We start from the raw sequence: 16,333 nt of genomic DNA on the forward strand, positions 1-16,333 counted from the left end.
TGTGTGTCTATTCAGACACGGGCCCTGCCCTCTCTCTCTCCTCATTGGCTCACTGACTTTGACAGCAGCGGGAGCCTATGGCATTCCTTTGCTGTCTCAGCCAATGAGGCAGGAGAGTCTCTCCTGCAACATCGCTGGATCGAGATGGGGCTCAGGTAAGTATTAGGGAGGCTGAGGGAGCTGCTGCACACAGAAGGTTTTTCATCTTAATGCATAGAATGCATTAAGATAAAAAACCTGTCTTTACAACCACTTAAAGTGATTGTAAACGATCATCTTGTAAAACAACCTATTCAGTTTAAAATTGAAATGAAAAGCAAAACATTTTTGCATAGATATATAAAAAAAAAAAATATCCTTTTCCATTTTTTTTTAACCACTTAAGACCCGGACCTTTAGGCAGCTAAAGGACCCGGACAGTTTTGCAATTCGGCACTGCGTCGCTTTAACAGACAATTGCGCGGTCGTGCGACGTGGCTCCCAAACAAAATTGGCGTCCTTTTTTTCCCACAAATAGAGCTTTCTTTTGGTGGTATTTGATCACCTCTGCGGTTTTTATTTTTTGCGCTATAAACTAAAATAGAACGACAATTTTGAAAAAAATGCAATATTTTTAACTTTTTTCTATAATAAATATCCCCCAAAAATATATAAAACATTTTTTCCCCCAGTTTAGGCCGATATTTTATTTACCTATTTTTGGTAAAAAAATCGCAATAAGCGTTTATCAATTGGTTTGCAGAAAATTTATAGCGTTTACAAAAAGGGTATAGTTCTATTGCATTTTTATTAAAAACATTTTTTACTACTAATGGCGGCGATCAGCGTTTTTTTTTCGTGACTGCGACATTATGGCGGACACTTCAGATAATTTTAACACATTTTTGGGACCATTGTCATTTCACAGCAAAAAATGCATTTAAAATGCATTGTTTACTGTGAAAATGTCAGTTGCAGTTTGGGAGTTAACCACAAGGGGGCGCTGATGGGGTTATGTATGACCTAATCTGTGTTACTAACTGTAGGGGGGTGTGGCTGTAGGTGTGACGGCATCGATTGTGGTTCCCTATAAAAGGTAACACACGATCGATGACAGCGCCACAGTGAAGAACGTGGAAGTTATGTTTACACACAGCTCTCCCCGTTCTTCAGCTCCGGGGACCGATCACGGGACTCCAGCGGCGATCAGGTCTGCGAGTCGTGCGGCCACGGAGTTTCGGACGGGGTCGCGTGCGTGCATGCGTGCGACCCCACAGCTGGGCTTAAAGAGCCACGTACATGTACGTGGATGTGCCCAGCCGTGCCATTCTGCCAACGTATATCGGCGTGAATGGGTCCTTAAGTGGTTAAATAACAAAAACAAGAGAATTAAATTAACCGCTAGTGTATATCCCATAAAGTAGTCTTTCACAACCTTTTCAACATTGACAAACACTTTAACCACCTCAGCCCCGGACCATTTTGCTGGCCAAAGACCAGGCCACTTTTTGCGATTTGGCACTGTGTCGCTTTAACAGACAATTGCGCGGTCGTGCGACGTGGCTCCCAAACAAAATTTTTCTCCCACAAATAGAGGTTTTTTTTGTGGCATTTGATCACCTCTACGGTTTTTATTTTTTGCGCTATAAACAAAAATAGAGTGACAATTTTGAAAAAAATTCTATATTTTTTACTTTTTGCTACAATAAATATCCCCCAAAAATTGATAAAAAAATGTTTTTCCTCGGTTTAGGCCGATACGTATTCTACATATTTTTGGTAAAAAAAAAAATCGCGGATAAGCGTATATTGATTTTTACTAGTAATGATGGTGATCAGCGTTTTTTATCGTGACTGCGACTTTATGGTGGACACCACGGACACTTGACACATTTTTGGGGCCATTGTAATTTTTACAGAGATCAGTGCTATACAATTGCACGGATTACTGTGAAAATGACACTGGCAGTGAAGAGGTTAACCACTAGATGGCGCTGAAAGGGTTAAGTGTGCCCTAGGGCAGTGATGGCGAACCTTGGCACCCCAGATGTTTTGGAACTACATTTCCCATGATGCTCAACTACACTGCAGAGTTCATGAGCATCATGGGAAATGTAGTTCTAAAACATCTGGGGTGCCAAGGTTCGCCATCACTGCCCTAGGGAGTGCTTCTAACTGTAGGGGGGTGGGCTGTGTGTGACACGACACTGATCACAGCTTCCGATTAGAGGAATCTGTGATCACTGTCCTGTCACTAAGAAGAATGGGGAAATGCTTGTTTACAACAGCATCTCCCCGTTCTTCCTCACCGTGACACAATCGCGAGTATCCCAGCGGACATCGAATCCACGGCAGGCGCGTGCATCCATAATACAGTTTCCTAAAGGGGATGTATATATACATATTTTTGCGCAGCAGTGCCATTCTGTCAACGTATTTAGTCGTGCATCGGTCAGCAAGCGGTTAAATAACTTTACAGTCTTAGGCCTCGTACACACGACCGGTTTCCTCGGCACAATCCATCAAGAAACTTGGTGGGAGAGCTTTTTTGCCGAGGAAACCGGTCGTGTGTATGTTTTTCTTTGAGGAAACTGTCGAGGAACTCGACGAGCACAAAAAGAGAGCAAGTTCTCTTTTTCCTCGACGGGAGTCTCAATTTGCTCGTCGAGTTCCTCGTCTGGCTGGTTTTCGACGACAAACTCGAGCGTCTGCATGCTAAGAAACTCGCGCTTGCTCAGAATAAAGTATGAGACGGGAGTAAAAGTAGCGTTTGTAATGGAGATAACACATTTTTCACGCTGTAACAGACTGTAAAGTGCAAATCGTCTCTTACCAAACTTTTACTTAAAGTGGAGGTTCACCCGATTTTGGCACTTTGTCCGATTCACTAGTCCCCCCGATGTACATAACGATTTGGCTATTCAAAAAAATTCAAAAAATCTCCATACCTTCTTTATGGCTGCTCGTCCAGGCACTTCCTGGTTCTAGGGTTGCGGGACTGGGCGTGTCGCTTTGCACCGCAATGAATTTTGGGAGCTATCACGTGTGTCTCTGGACGATGACGAGACACTATTCTTTACAGCAGCCAGAGGAGAAATCTCGAGAGATTTCAAACGTCACATGACTGCACCGGGTCATGTGACGGTCATGTGACCGGGGGCGGATACAATTCGCCCATTGTAAGTATGCAGTGTTGACGGCCCAGCTCGCCGTCAGACTGCGCTTGCGCGGGATAGAGCGCGCATCCCGGAAGATCGTACAGGAGGGCTTCAGAGTGCCCGGAGTAAAGATGGCAATGTCCATCACGAAATTTTATAAAATCTATTTCTGAGGGATATCGTCCTGCTAGCGGCTGCCATGATGAGACTGGTGAGTACTATTTTCTTTGTACCACCAGCGTTACAAGAAAGTATTTAAAAAAAACAGTTTTCCCGCGGAACTCCCGCTTTAACACGCAAACTCATGAGATTAGCAAAAGCAGCCCCAAGAGTTGTGCAAGTGGAATCGAACTTCCCCTGCCGTTGTATGTGTTGTACTTCACCGCGTTTGAGAACGATGAGATTTTGTCTGTAAAGTGTGTACGCAAAGCAAGCTTGTCGAGTTCCTCGACAAGCCTAACAAGAAACTCGACGAGGAAAACGATGAGTTTCGCCCGACGAGTTCCTCGGTCGTGTGTACGAGGCCTAAGGCCTGATTCACACCTATGGCATTTTTAGTGCTTTTTGCATTTTGCAGATTTGCACTACAGAACATGTTCCATAGGAAACCATGATAAATGGACTGTAGTGCAAATCTGCTAAATGCAAAAAGCACTAAAAATGCATAGCTGGGAATCAGGCCTTGGGGATCGTCTGCTAATTAAAGCTACATCTACAGGTCACAGTACATTAGCGTGATGGTCAGTGGGAAGAATGCACCTTACATTTGTGGTCAGTGGAAAGAATTCCCACTTACAGATAGCTAAAAAGATAATTGGTAACAGTGGTAATTTATCTGAGAGGCAGTCATTACTCAAGGAACTCCTAGCAACCTCTGGGGGAACCCTGGTTAAGAAAGAATGGTGTAAGGTGTAAAGTATTTTAGATACTTACCAATTAGACGTAGTAAAAGGAAGAGAACACCCAGTGCATATGACTTGAGCTCCGGACTTACTGCCCTGCAGGGAAAAACAAAAACAAGAGACATTGTGGATAAGGGCATGTAACCTTTAGAATAGCTGGACTACCTGAAAAGAAATGCTTCTTTAGCCTAGGTTCACACTGCTGCGAATTCAAAATCGCGGTAAAATGCGCGATTTTACCGCGATTTCGCGGCCTCAAATTTTGCCGCGATTTCGGCCGCAATTTAATGTAAATCGCAAAAAGTAGTACAGGAACTACTTTTTGAAATCGCAGATGCGGCGTCGCACTGATTAGGACAGTGCCATTGCCGACAATTGCCGCCGATTTGAGATGCGATTTGACATGTCAAATCGCATCTCAAATCGTTCCAAATCGTACCCAGTGTGAACCAGGGCTAAATAAATAAAACAGAATAGAGTCAGAGGGACTGATTTACCAAAAGCAAATAGGCTGTTTGTTTTTGCAAGGACATTTTAGTGAATAAGGTGAAGCTGCCCTGGCTTTCATTATTGAATTGTGTGCAGGTAAAAATGCTATTTTTCTTCTATTTTTTTTTCTTTGCATGTGATTCAGGGTTGCCAACTTTCAGTAAATTTACAGTTTGTAAAATCCATAATTGTTGCGTCTGTCCATGAACGTCAATTACGGACATGCAGCCTATATGACTGTAATGGAAAATCAAGGACAGATGCAAAAAGTACAGATTTTACAAACTGTTCGTAAATTTACTGAAAGTTGGCAACCCTGATGTGATTGGGTATTCTTTGCAAAGTGAAATTTAACCACATTGATTGGGCACTGGGCCAAATTTACTTGCAAAGTGAACAGCCTATTTGTCTTTAGTAAATCAACCACAATATCCACATCGTTATCAAACACATTTGTTATGCCGCATACACACGCTCGATGGGAGCTTGTTGTTGAAGTTGCGACCGTCTGTAGGCTCCATCGGACATTTGCTGTCGGAATTTCCGACAAAAAAAATTTGAGAACTGGATCTTAAATTTTTCGACAACCGTTCGCGTAAATTCTGAGCGTGTGTAGACAATTCTGATGCATAAAATTCCACACATGCTCTGAATCAAGTACAGGACGGAAGCTCGGTCTGGTAAAACTAGCATTCGTAATGGAGATAGCACATTCGTCACGCTGCAATTTTTTTTATCTTTTAATGCAGCGCATTCTCTTTTCTTTTATAATGCTAGAATAATGAAGTTGTTTTGCTGCTGATATTCACACAGAGTTCTGACAAACTGATTTCTCCGAGACTCCAAGAGATCAGGAACAGCAGCAGATGACATAAGCACGAATTGTCTCTCACCAAACTTCTACTAAGACGAGATTAGTAGAAGGAGCCCAAAGGGTGGCGCACTTGGTATTGAACTTCCCTTTTCTAGTGCCTTCCTACATGTTAGACGTGACCGCGTTCTTGGTGATCGGAATTTCCGACATTTGTGCGACCGTGTTTATGCAAGACAAGTTTGAGCCAAAATCCACGGGTTTTGTTGTCGGAATGTCCGATCCTGTGTACGCGGCATTAGGTTCACTTGCTTGAAAATGTTTATCCATGCTGTTGAATCTTCATCTGCCCATGCCCTTATTCATAGATGTGTGCATCCTATTGCATTAAGGGGTCTACCCCAAAGCTCAAACACACATGCGTGTGTGTATATATACATAATATAATTTTGGACTTGACTTTTGGCTCTGTGGGGTGGAAGGACGGAAGTCCTCCCCTACATAAATGCCGCTGATATATCTCTGGGACCAGAAGAATACTAAAAGGCACCCAAGGATATTATCTATACTGTGAGAGATCATCTACTCATATACAAATTTAGGAAGAGGTGCTTATTGGCGTAAATTAAGGCCATTGGCGACCCCCATCTTGGAGGCTTGACAATCCTCGTCTCAGAATTAGAAGGATCTAAGAACCTCAGAATAATATCCTTTGAATGCGCCCCGCACAGGGATTTACACTATGGTCTGGCATGCCCCCCCCGATCTCAGGAGCAAGTGCATTGACAAGTTTTCTTTAATACTAACGCACTACTAGCTCCTGAAAAAGCGACTAGGTCACAAAACATTTAGATCAAACTATGATGGTGTAAAGGAACCCTAGCACCTGGCAGAATTTAAAGGAATTGGTCTACACCTAGACAACCCTCCTGGTGTCCGGTATACGTGTATTACACCATCTTTGGAATATGTAGTGCCCATCGATGTCTCAATGATTTTACATATGTTTATAATTGTGAATTTTGGATAAACTTTTATGATGCTGAAGAATCAAATATTAATCGATTTTAAAATTTAATTCATGTGTATATGCCTTTAAGGTCCTTTTTTTTTAGATTTTCTAAAATTGTGTATCAATTTGGGAAGTGGCACTGATTAACACCTGAGAGTGCCCATAGTACCACCACAGTTAGATATATATTAAAACATGGACAGTGTCAGTAGAGCATTGAACGTTGTCAGTAGAGCGGTGGACGATGTCAGTAGAGCAGAGGACTGTCAGTAGAGCAGTGGACGGTGTCAGTAGAGCAGAGGACGGTGTCAGTAGAGCAGAGGACTGTGTCAGTAGAGCAGAGGACTGTGTCAGTAGAGCAGAGGACTGTGTCAGTAGAGCGGTGGATGGTGTCAGTAGAGCGGTGGACGGTGTCAGTAGAGCGGTGGACGGTGTCAGTAGAGCGGTGGACGGTGTCAGTAGAGCGGTGGACGGTGTCAGTAGAGCGGTGGACGGTGTCAGTAGAGCAGAGGACTGTGTCAGTAGAGCAGTGGACGGTGTCAGTAGAGCAGTGGACGGTGTCAGTAGAGCAGTGGACGGGGTCAGTAGAGCAGTGGACGGTGTCAGTAGAGCAGTGGACCGTGTCAGTAGAGCAGAGGACGGTGTCAGTAGAGCAGTGGACGGTGTCAGTAGAGCAGAGGACTGTGTCAGTAGAGCAGAGATTCGTCTCAGTAGGGCAGTGGAAGGTGTCAGCATTTTTTTTTTTTTTTTACAATTTTATTATGTTTATTTTTTCGGAGCCCCATTGGGGGGGCTTTGGTGAAATATCAGGGGTCCAAACAGATTGCTGATCCCTCACTTTGGAGACAGATAAAGGGACTTAAGACAGAGATTCTCCAGTCTCTTTCTCTGCAGCCTTGGCTGCACTGGAGAGTGAATGAATGGGAAGTGCTCTGTGCTGAGCAGCTTCCTGCTCATTTAAAAACTGAAGATTGGTATCGATCATTCAGAAAAAGAAGGGACCGGTAAACTATATATTTACCGGCCTCTTCCCCGCTCTCCATCTTGAAACCTCCTCAGCAGCCAGCCGGAAAGGAGGGAAGCTGGCAGTGATGTGACGGGGCTGGGGGTCGGGCAGCAGGGGAAATCTGCGCCGCGCGGGGTGATTAGTGTGAACCCCTATGCCCTTATTGCTGTAAAAACCTGCCTGGGGAATTCTGCAAGCAATGGAACAGTAAGGCCGTGTACACACGGTCGGTCAAAACCGATGAAAGCGGACTGAAGGACCTTTTCATCGGTCCAAACCGATCGTGTCGGTTATCCTTCGGTCCAAAAATGTAGAACTTGCTTTAAAATTGAACCGATGGACACCTAACCGATCGGTCAAAACCGATGGTTAGTATGCAAAAGCATCGGTTAAAGGTCCACGTGTGCTCGGAGTCGAGTCAACGCATGCTTGGAAGCATTGAACTTCGGTTTTTTCAGCACGTCGTTGTGTTTTACGTCACTGCGTTCTGACACAATCGGTTTTTAACCTATGGTGTGTAGGCACATCAGACCATCAGTCAGCTTCATAGGTTAACCGATGACAACTGTCCTTCGGACCGTTCTCATCGGATGGACCGACCGTGGGTTGTAATATAATTCACAATAAACCAAGCAGCTTGGAATAAGTAGGAGTTGGAAAGGAAGCTCCATTATAGAAGCCTTGAGTGTTTCTACATTGAATCACTCCAGTATTGATTTCACATCATTTAGAAAAAATATGAACAAACGGATATGGGGAGAATGTACAATTCATTCATCAAATATAAACCACCAAGTTTAATCCCATCGCTATTACAGCAAAGGATGTTAAAATGTTACCCGCTCACTGAAGGGCAAGGATCAGGAGAATTGCCGAGATTGTTAAAACAACAGTCAGTATGAATTAAACATGACTGTAGTAGCTTTGCAGTGCGAAAAAAAACATGTAAGCATTGGGGTTGGACTAATCTTTCCAATAAAGACAGATAATACCCTGTATGCTACATGACCCGGTGATGAATGGTGACCAGGGACATTATACGACAGGCAGAAATAGGATCAGCTTTGCATATGTCTGTCTATCTTAAATACAGAGTGCAGAACTGAAAATGGCATAAACAGCTGAAGAACAATGATTATTACGCAGCTTTAATTAATGGGCCTTTCAACGACACTTTGCTGCCAATCAGGGAGGTGCTATAACCTCTTCAAAAATCATTACTGGGATTTTCGCAGCGGCTGCTCCCTGTCTCAGAAATAATTACATCTGGAGCTGCATATTAAGTTCTGGACTTCAGGAGCATTGTTAACACCAGCTAATGGTGTCACTGGGAAATAAAAAACAAGTCATTATGGTTGGGAACTGCAGATTTTGTCTGTTAATCTGCTAGAGAGACGTTTTGTGACATTGGTTTGGGGACCTAATATACCTCTATGAATTATAGACGGAATGCTCAGGTGTTCCCAGAGAGGTAAGCAGGACGCTGTCCAAAATGTGAGAATATTACATAGTAGAGATTTTTTTTTTTTATAACCCAGCTTGCGGTTTTACAATAAGCATTTAGCTATAGTGTGTTGGCTCAGGCTTAGAATGTAACAGCAGGCCTCATAATGTTTTAAGATATAACATCTGGGACAATTAAGCTCCGTCTTTAATGTCCCAAAATTCAGATGATTGGTCCATAGTGGGTTAAGTATCTTTTACATGGCTAAGGCTCTTTTACCATCCAAGAAGTCAAATCTGCCCCTTTACGGCGATATTTCAAAGTTATTAAACAAGAGTGGTTGGCTTAAAAAAAAAAAAAAAAAAGATCGATAGATAAAAACCCTGTGAGATTTCAAGTACTCCATCATTTACAGAATGATTTTGATAAAGCAGAATCCTGTCTTTCACATTATAAAAAAAAAAAAAATTAAATAAAAGGTAAAGACTGATTTAAAAAAAGAATGTGATTTAAGAGATAATAACAGTAGAGCCCTTTTAAAGCCTGCATTTTGGTTTTCTTAAAGTGCAAATCCAAAATCTATCCTTTGGTATGTTTGGCACCATGCCTCGATATATACAGTTTTCTTAAAGTGGTTGTAAACTCAATCACACAACTTGCACCTACAGGTAAGCCTAGATTAAGGCTTACCTGTAGGTGCAAGAAATATCTCCTAAACCTGCACGGTTTAGGAGATATTTACATTAAAGCGGAGCTCCGGTCACGTTTTTTTTTTGGCCATTTAAATATTATGTAGCTAAAGGGCCAGATCCACAACCAGCGGGCTTAACTTAAATGTTCCGATTTAAGTTACACCGCCACAAAATTTCTACCCAAGTGCCCAAGCACTTACCTAGAAATTTGCAGCTGTGTAACTTAAATCTGTCCGGCGCAAGGCGTGCCCAAACTAATGGGGCGAGTCCCATTTAAATTAGGCGCGCTCCCGCGCCGGACGTACTGCGCATGCTCCCGAAGCTATTTTCCCGACGTGCTTTGCGTTACGTTGCGCCGAGTTTTGTGAATCGCGACGGGTAAAAAAGAGATGCGGCAGGAAAAAAAAAAAAATAATTTGACAGCGACGCGGGAAAGAAGGGTATACTTTTACATGGTGTACTAAGTTTACAGTTTGTAAAAGCAGCCCTAATTTTGCGACGGCAAACTAACACTTACGGAGAATTAACGAAGGGAAAAACCTTTGTGGATCTCCGTAAGTGCTAATTTGCATACCCGACGCGGAATTTAGACGAGAAATGCCCCCAGCGGCGGCCGCGGTACTGCATCCTAAGATCCGACAGTGTAAAACTATTACACCTGCCGGATCTTAGGAATATCTATGCGTAACTGATTCTATGAATCATTCGCATAGATAGAAACAGGGATACGACGGCGTATCAGCAGATACGCCTGCGTATCCCTTTTGTGGATCTGGCCCAATGATCCCATTGTAATGCATATAACATACCACATCTATGTGTAAATAAATAAAAAACTTGTCCTCCTTTGCTGTGCAGTACGATGTGGCCGTTTCCATCCTCTGTGTGGGCAACTGAAGCCCAGCACATTTTTTTTTACTATTCCCGGCGAGATGTGCATGCTGGGTAAGCCTTAAATCTCCCGCGTGCGCATTAGAGCGCCGCTCGTATCGGCGATTGTGCCGTTGTCATAACAACGAGCGGCGGCGGAGGAACGTCCCGCCCCGTTGTTTTGACAACGTAAATAACATAATCCCCACACTAATAAAAATAAATTCACGCCGATCTAGTGAAAAGTAAGGGCTTTGTGCCCTTTTTGAAAATGGCGCTGTAAACAGCCCTATTCGTGTCATTTCCTCTACTGAAATCCCGCGATTTTTTTGGGGCATAGGAGCACACTCCTGAGAAATTATGACACAACATTCCCAGGAGTCTGTGCGGTATAGGCTACAGAGGAAAACAACTGCGGTGCAGGAAGAAGGCAGATTAGGAAGTCTTCCTAGCAACAACCGTTTTAAGGTATGTAAAAATATATATATATTTTTTTACTCGGCTAATTACATTTTTTTAAAAGTGCTGATGCAGAGTTTAATTTGAGGGTGGAGCTCCGCTTTAATTACATGCGCCAATGTCTATGGTGCGGAGCAGGCACACTGAAAGTGCAGTTTTACGCAATGGCATAACCTGGGTTAATGCCGCGTTTTCACGCATGCGCAGGGATCTTCCTGTCCCGTGCGCATGCACGGGAGTGACGTCATCGCTGCTCCGGCCAATCACAGCGCCGGAAGTATCTGCAAGGGGACACGGCAGCGGCAAACGAGGAGGACTACGAGGGCTTCCATTTCAGGTAAGTGGCACATAATGAGCTGGTATGCTATGCGTACCAACTCATTATGCCTTTCTCTTGCAGGATTAGGTTTTTCCCGTTTTTCACGGGGCGGTTTACTTCCTCTTTAAAGTTGAGTTTCACCCTGATTTTTTTTTCCTTAAAACACTCATGGAAACATTTGGATAAAAAAAAAATGTACTAACCAGAAACGTCCTGTTGCTATGCCGTCATCCTAATCTGCCACTTCCTATACCGCAGAGCTCCTAGGTCACTTCCTCCCCCTGCCCGTGTCTTCTGGGACCTGTGGGTGTCCCAGACAAGCTGGCCATTCACGAAGGCCCTGCGCGACTTGCACATGCGCAGTAGGAAATGGGCAGTGAAGCCGCAAATCTGCAATGCCAGTTTCCCTTAGTTAGAATGGCGGCATTGCACCCGATCTGATGAACGGATCGGCCTCGGCTGGCTGACATTGCGTGCTCCCTGGACAGGCAAGTGTCCTTATTAAAAGTCAGCAGCTACAGTGTTTGTAGCTGCTGACTTTTAAAGAAAAAAAATTGCGGGTGGAACCAAACACTAACCAGATATAAAAGACACAAATGAACCACTTCAGCCCTGGGCCAATTCTGACTCAAGTTCCATAAACACAAGGATGAGCGAGTTTGGGCTGGAGGAACTTGACTGTTCTGCACAGAGTCCTTACCTCAAGCCTATAGAACACCTTTGAGGTGAATTAGAGTGAAGACTGTGAGCTAGGTCTTCGCTTCCAATCGATGCCTGACCTCACAAATGCGCTTCTGGAAGAATGGTCAAACATTCACTTAGACACACTCCTAAACCTTGTGGACAGCCTTCCCAGAAGAGTTGAAGCTGCTATAGCCACAAAGGGTGGGCCAACTCAATATTGAACCCTACAGACTAAGACTAGGATGCCATTAAAGTTCATGTGTGTGTACCCTCCGCAACCTAAGGAAGTTGGCCTCAACGCTACCAACCTCCACGCAAAGAACACTACGGAAAGAACAACTACTAAGAATTTACCGCCAACCAAACCCAAAAAACGAGAAGCCACCGCATCGACTACAACACTTAGAATGCGCCCTGATCAACACAAGATGTGCAGTCAAGCACAGAAAGAAAATCCACAACTTCATCGTCCAACACAACACAGATTGCCTCTTTATCACAGAAAGTTGGCTAACACCTGACTGTAATCCCATCCTAGCAGGATTTGTGCCCGAGAACTATCGCATCCTAACCGAGCATAGAACAGGACAAAGAGGAGGAGGCCTTGCAGTGATCTACAAATCCCACCTCGCTCTTACCAAACCAACTCTACAGAACTCATTGCCCTTTATGGAAACACTCACCCTGCAACTTCAAACTACACCCGAGGAAACCGTCCACATACTACTATGCTACAGACCGCCCAGACCAAAGACGCATCTCCTCACACCCTTCACCGAATTTTTCTCAACGTACACCCTGAAAACCAAAAACCTGCTGTTACTTGGGGACTTCAACCTCTGGGCTAACTTAACCCAGGATCCCATCGCTACCGCCTGCATCGACCAACTCGAAGAACGTGGTCTGCACCAACTCATAAAGACTTCAACACATACGTCAGGTCACATTTTGGACCTCATCTTCAAACAAAATGTGAATATCAACAAACTGGACAACAGACCTTTACCCTGGATGGACCACCACGCCATCAAATTTATATTAACCACTGACACCGTCCTTCAAAAACCCAAACTCCCAACAACTTTACGCTGGGCAAGATCGCAGAAGAAACTACACTCTGAGCTCTTCAAAACCACACTAGCGACAAAAATAGAAGTACCAAATCTGAACCACTCAACGGAACAAACACTCAACGCCTTAAACAAAGCATTACTACAAACAGCAGATATAGTAGCTCCAAAACGTAGAGCTCTCAGCCGGAAAAACAACTCGGGCTGGTTTAACGACACTATCACTCTACTGAAACAGGATCGCAGAAGAGCTGAAGGAGCCTGGAGGAGGAACCCATCAAAAGAAAACCACACAAAGTACAAAACCCTCACTAAGAATTACCACAAAGCGATCTTTAAAGCTAAAAAAGAACATTTCGCAAACACCATCTCAAAAGCCCTAAACCGTCCACGGGAACTTTTTAAACTAGTCGCTAAGACTATGAACCCCTCCTGCTTGGAGGCCCCTGGAAGTGAGACACAAGAATTCTGTAATGAACTATCTGACTTTATCGACAAAATTGAAAAGATTCGGGCAACAGTTCAACAGAAAAAATACACCAACCCCACTCAGATACAGCAAGAAGAAGCAATCAACATAAATAGTCCACGATCGACGAATTTCGAGCTGGTCCCAATTACCATCGACACCACAAAAAACATCATCGGAAGCCTCCGAGACAACACTTCACCAAATGACATCATTCCTACAAAACTCTTGAAAGAATGCACTGACATCTTGGCACCCACCATAACGCACATCATAAACCAATCGTTCAGGGAAGGGATGGTTCCGAACACCCTCAAGCAAGGCATAATAAAACATCTCTTAAAGAAACCCAACCTCGACCCTAAAGACCCAAACCATCGCAGACCGGTAACAAGCCTGAACACCATCTCCAAGATCATGGAGAAAGCAGTAGTACAACAGCTTCAGCCCCATCTGGACGACCACAAACTCCTAGATCCCCTACAATCAGGTTTTCGCCCAGGCCATGGCACAGAAACGGCTCTCCTCAAGATATGGGATGACGCCCTCGAAGCAGCAGATGACGGAGAATCCTGTCTCCTAGTGCTGCTTGACCTCAGTGCAGCCTTCGTCACGGTAGACCACAACACGCGACTCAAAGAAGTAGCAGGAGCCTCTGACTCGGCCCTACAGTGGTTCGCATCTTTCCTAGAAAATCGCACTCAGACCGTGAATCTTGGAGGTTTTACATCAGAAACACAGACCATTACATGCGGAGTACCTCAAGGATCACCCCTCTCACCTGTACTCTTCAACATCTACATTCGCCCGCTTCTCAAAATCATCAGCAAACAGGACCTGTGCTACCACTCCTATGCGGACGACACGCAGCTTTACCTTCGAATCACCAAAAAAAAAGACCAATTTCATGAACTAGGAAAGTGCCTACACTGATCGACAATTGGATGACTGAAAGCTCCCTCAAACTCAACGGATCCAAAACAGAACTACTCACTACTCACCCCTCACGCAAATAGGAAATCCATTTCCAGGACCACATGGACACCACCCACCATCCTCGTACAAACCATTGCGCCAAGCAAGAAAGTCAAGTCTCGGAGTCATCTTTGACTCAGACATGACGATGGATGCACAAATAGGATCAGTCGTCAGCGGTTCTCATCACTGGCTCTGCATGCTATGTAGACTCATCCCCTTCATCCCCGAAGAGGACACAGCAGTAGTGGTTGGAACTATCATCAACTCGTGACTCGACTACACAAACTCCCTCTACCGAAATACCAGATCTCACGTCTACAAGTCGTCCAGAACACGGCAGCCAGACTGGTAACAGGTAAAAAGCTGTGGGAACCAATCTCCCCGGTCTTGAGGTCCCTCCACTGGCTGCCCGTACAGGACCGGGTGACATTCAAGACACTCTGCCTCACACACAAATGTACACAGGGTAACGCTCCTCAATACTTAAGCGATAAAATAAAACCCTTCGTCACCAAGCGCGTGCTCCGGTCAACCAACCAAAACCTTAAATCCCGCTACAAATCTAAGGGAGAACGTAGATTTTCGGTCCAAGGACCACGGCTCTGGAATGCTCTACCCACTACCATCCGCTTGGAAGAAAACCATTGGGCTTTTAGGAAAAAACTAAAGACCCACCTCTTCTGAAAGACCTGTACGACTCTGGATGCCAAGCGCCTTGAGGCGATTAAGTTTGCATTTGTTGCGCTATACAAGTTACCCACTCACTCTAATGGCACGCGTCCCAATACTTTTGGCAATATAGGCTACCTGGAGCGGCCTCCGAGTCTTGGCTTGAGAGCCTCAGCCTCCCCTCTCTAGATCAACAACAATTGAACTCTCTCAACACCCCCTGTACAATAGAAGAAATCACTCAAATCATCAAATCACTTAAAACCTCCACAGCCCCCGGCCCTGATGGTTATACTTCTCTATATTATAAAAAGTTTGCCCCACTCCTAGCCCCACACTTAAAAAACCTATTTAATTATATCCTGGAGGGTAATAACTTCCCAAAGGAGATGCTTTTAGCCAATCTCTCTCTAATCCCCAAGCCCAACAAGGATCACTCACTACCTCAAAACTTTCGCCCTATTTCGGTATTAAATAATGACCTCAAGATTTTCGGCAGGATCCTGGCGGACAGACTTGCTAAAGTCATTTCACCATTAGTACATATTGACCAATCTGGCCTCATACCCAATAGACAGATCACAGATAATATTAGGCTGGTTACGAATATCATCCAGGATGCCAACCTTCACTCACGCCAAACCTGTCTTCTCAGCCTAGACATCCATAAGGCATTTAACAGCGTCAGCTGGTCTTACTTGAACCGTTTACTACCTAGATTCGGAATTTCAGGGGGCTTTTTACAAGGGTTCAACGCACTTTATAGCTCCCCACAGACCCGCATCAGGATTCCTGGTATTAACTCGGAATTCTTCCCTTTGGGGAGAGGGACCAGACAGGGTTGCCCCCTGTCCCCACTCCTTTTTGCTCTGGCCATAGAACCCCTTGCTCAGGCTATAAGGTCAAACTCTGACATCACAGGTTACACTAAAGAACACCACGAATATAAAATTAGTCTATATGCAGATGATGCATTAATCTACCTCACAAACCCCCATACCTCCATACCAGTTCTTCTCAAGGAGCTGGATCTTTTTCACAAGATTTCAGGCCTTAAAATCAATCTGAATAAATGCTCGGCCCTACCTGTCAACATTCCCCCAAACACTCTCAACCTACTTCAGACTAACTTCCCTTTTACATGGATCTCATCCTCGATTAAATATTTAGGTGTTAATATCACCCCCGACCACAATGGCCTATTTAAAGCTAACTACACCCCCCTTTTTGCACGCATCAGCACACTCCTGGACACTTGGTCCACTTATCACATATCCTTTTTAGGCAGAGTGTGCGCTATTAAGATGAACATCCTTCCCAAA

General features: G+C 44.3%; 1 protein-coding gene across 2 annotated transcripts in view; it reads right to left on the reverse strand.

The window, feature by feature from the left end:
• The window catches only part of SLCO3A1 (solute carrier organic anion transporter family member 3A1), a 508,525-nt gene that overhangs the window by 17,644 nt on the left and 474,548 nt on the right, over window positions 1-16,333 (reverse strand). For both annotated transcript variants that reach the window (XM_040342366.1, XM_040342365.1), the window contains exon 9: window positions 4,071-4,135. In XM_040342366.1, coding sequence (XP_040198300.1) covers window positions 4,071-4,135 — 65 coding nt within the window. The remainder of the gene's footprint in view (window positions 1-4,070; window positions 4,136-16,333) is intronic.

This window comes from Rana temporaria, chromosome 3 (assembly GCF_905171775.1).
Source record: "Rana temporaria chromosome 3, aRanTem1.1, whole genome shotgun sequence".
In the NCBI taxonomy this organism is placed as follows: Eukaryota; Metazoa; Chordata; class Amphibia; order Anura; family Ranidae; genus Rana; species Rana temporaria.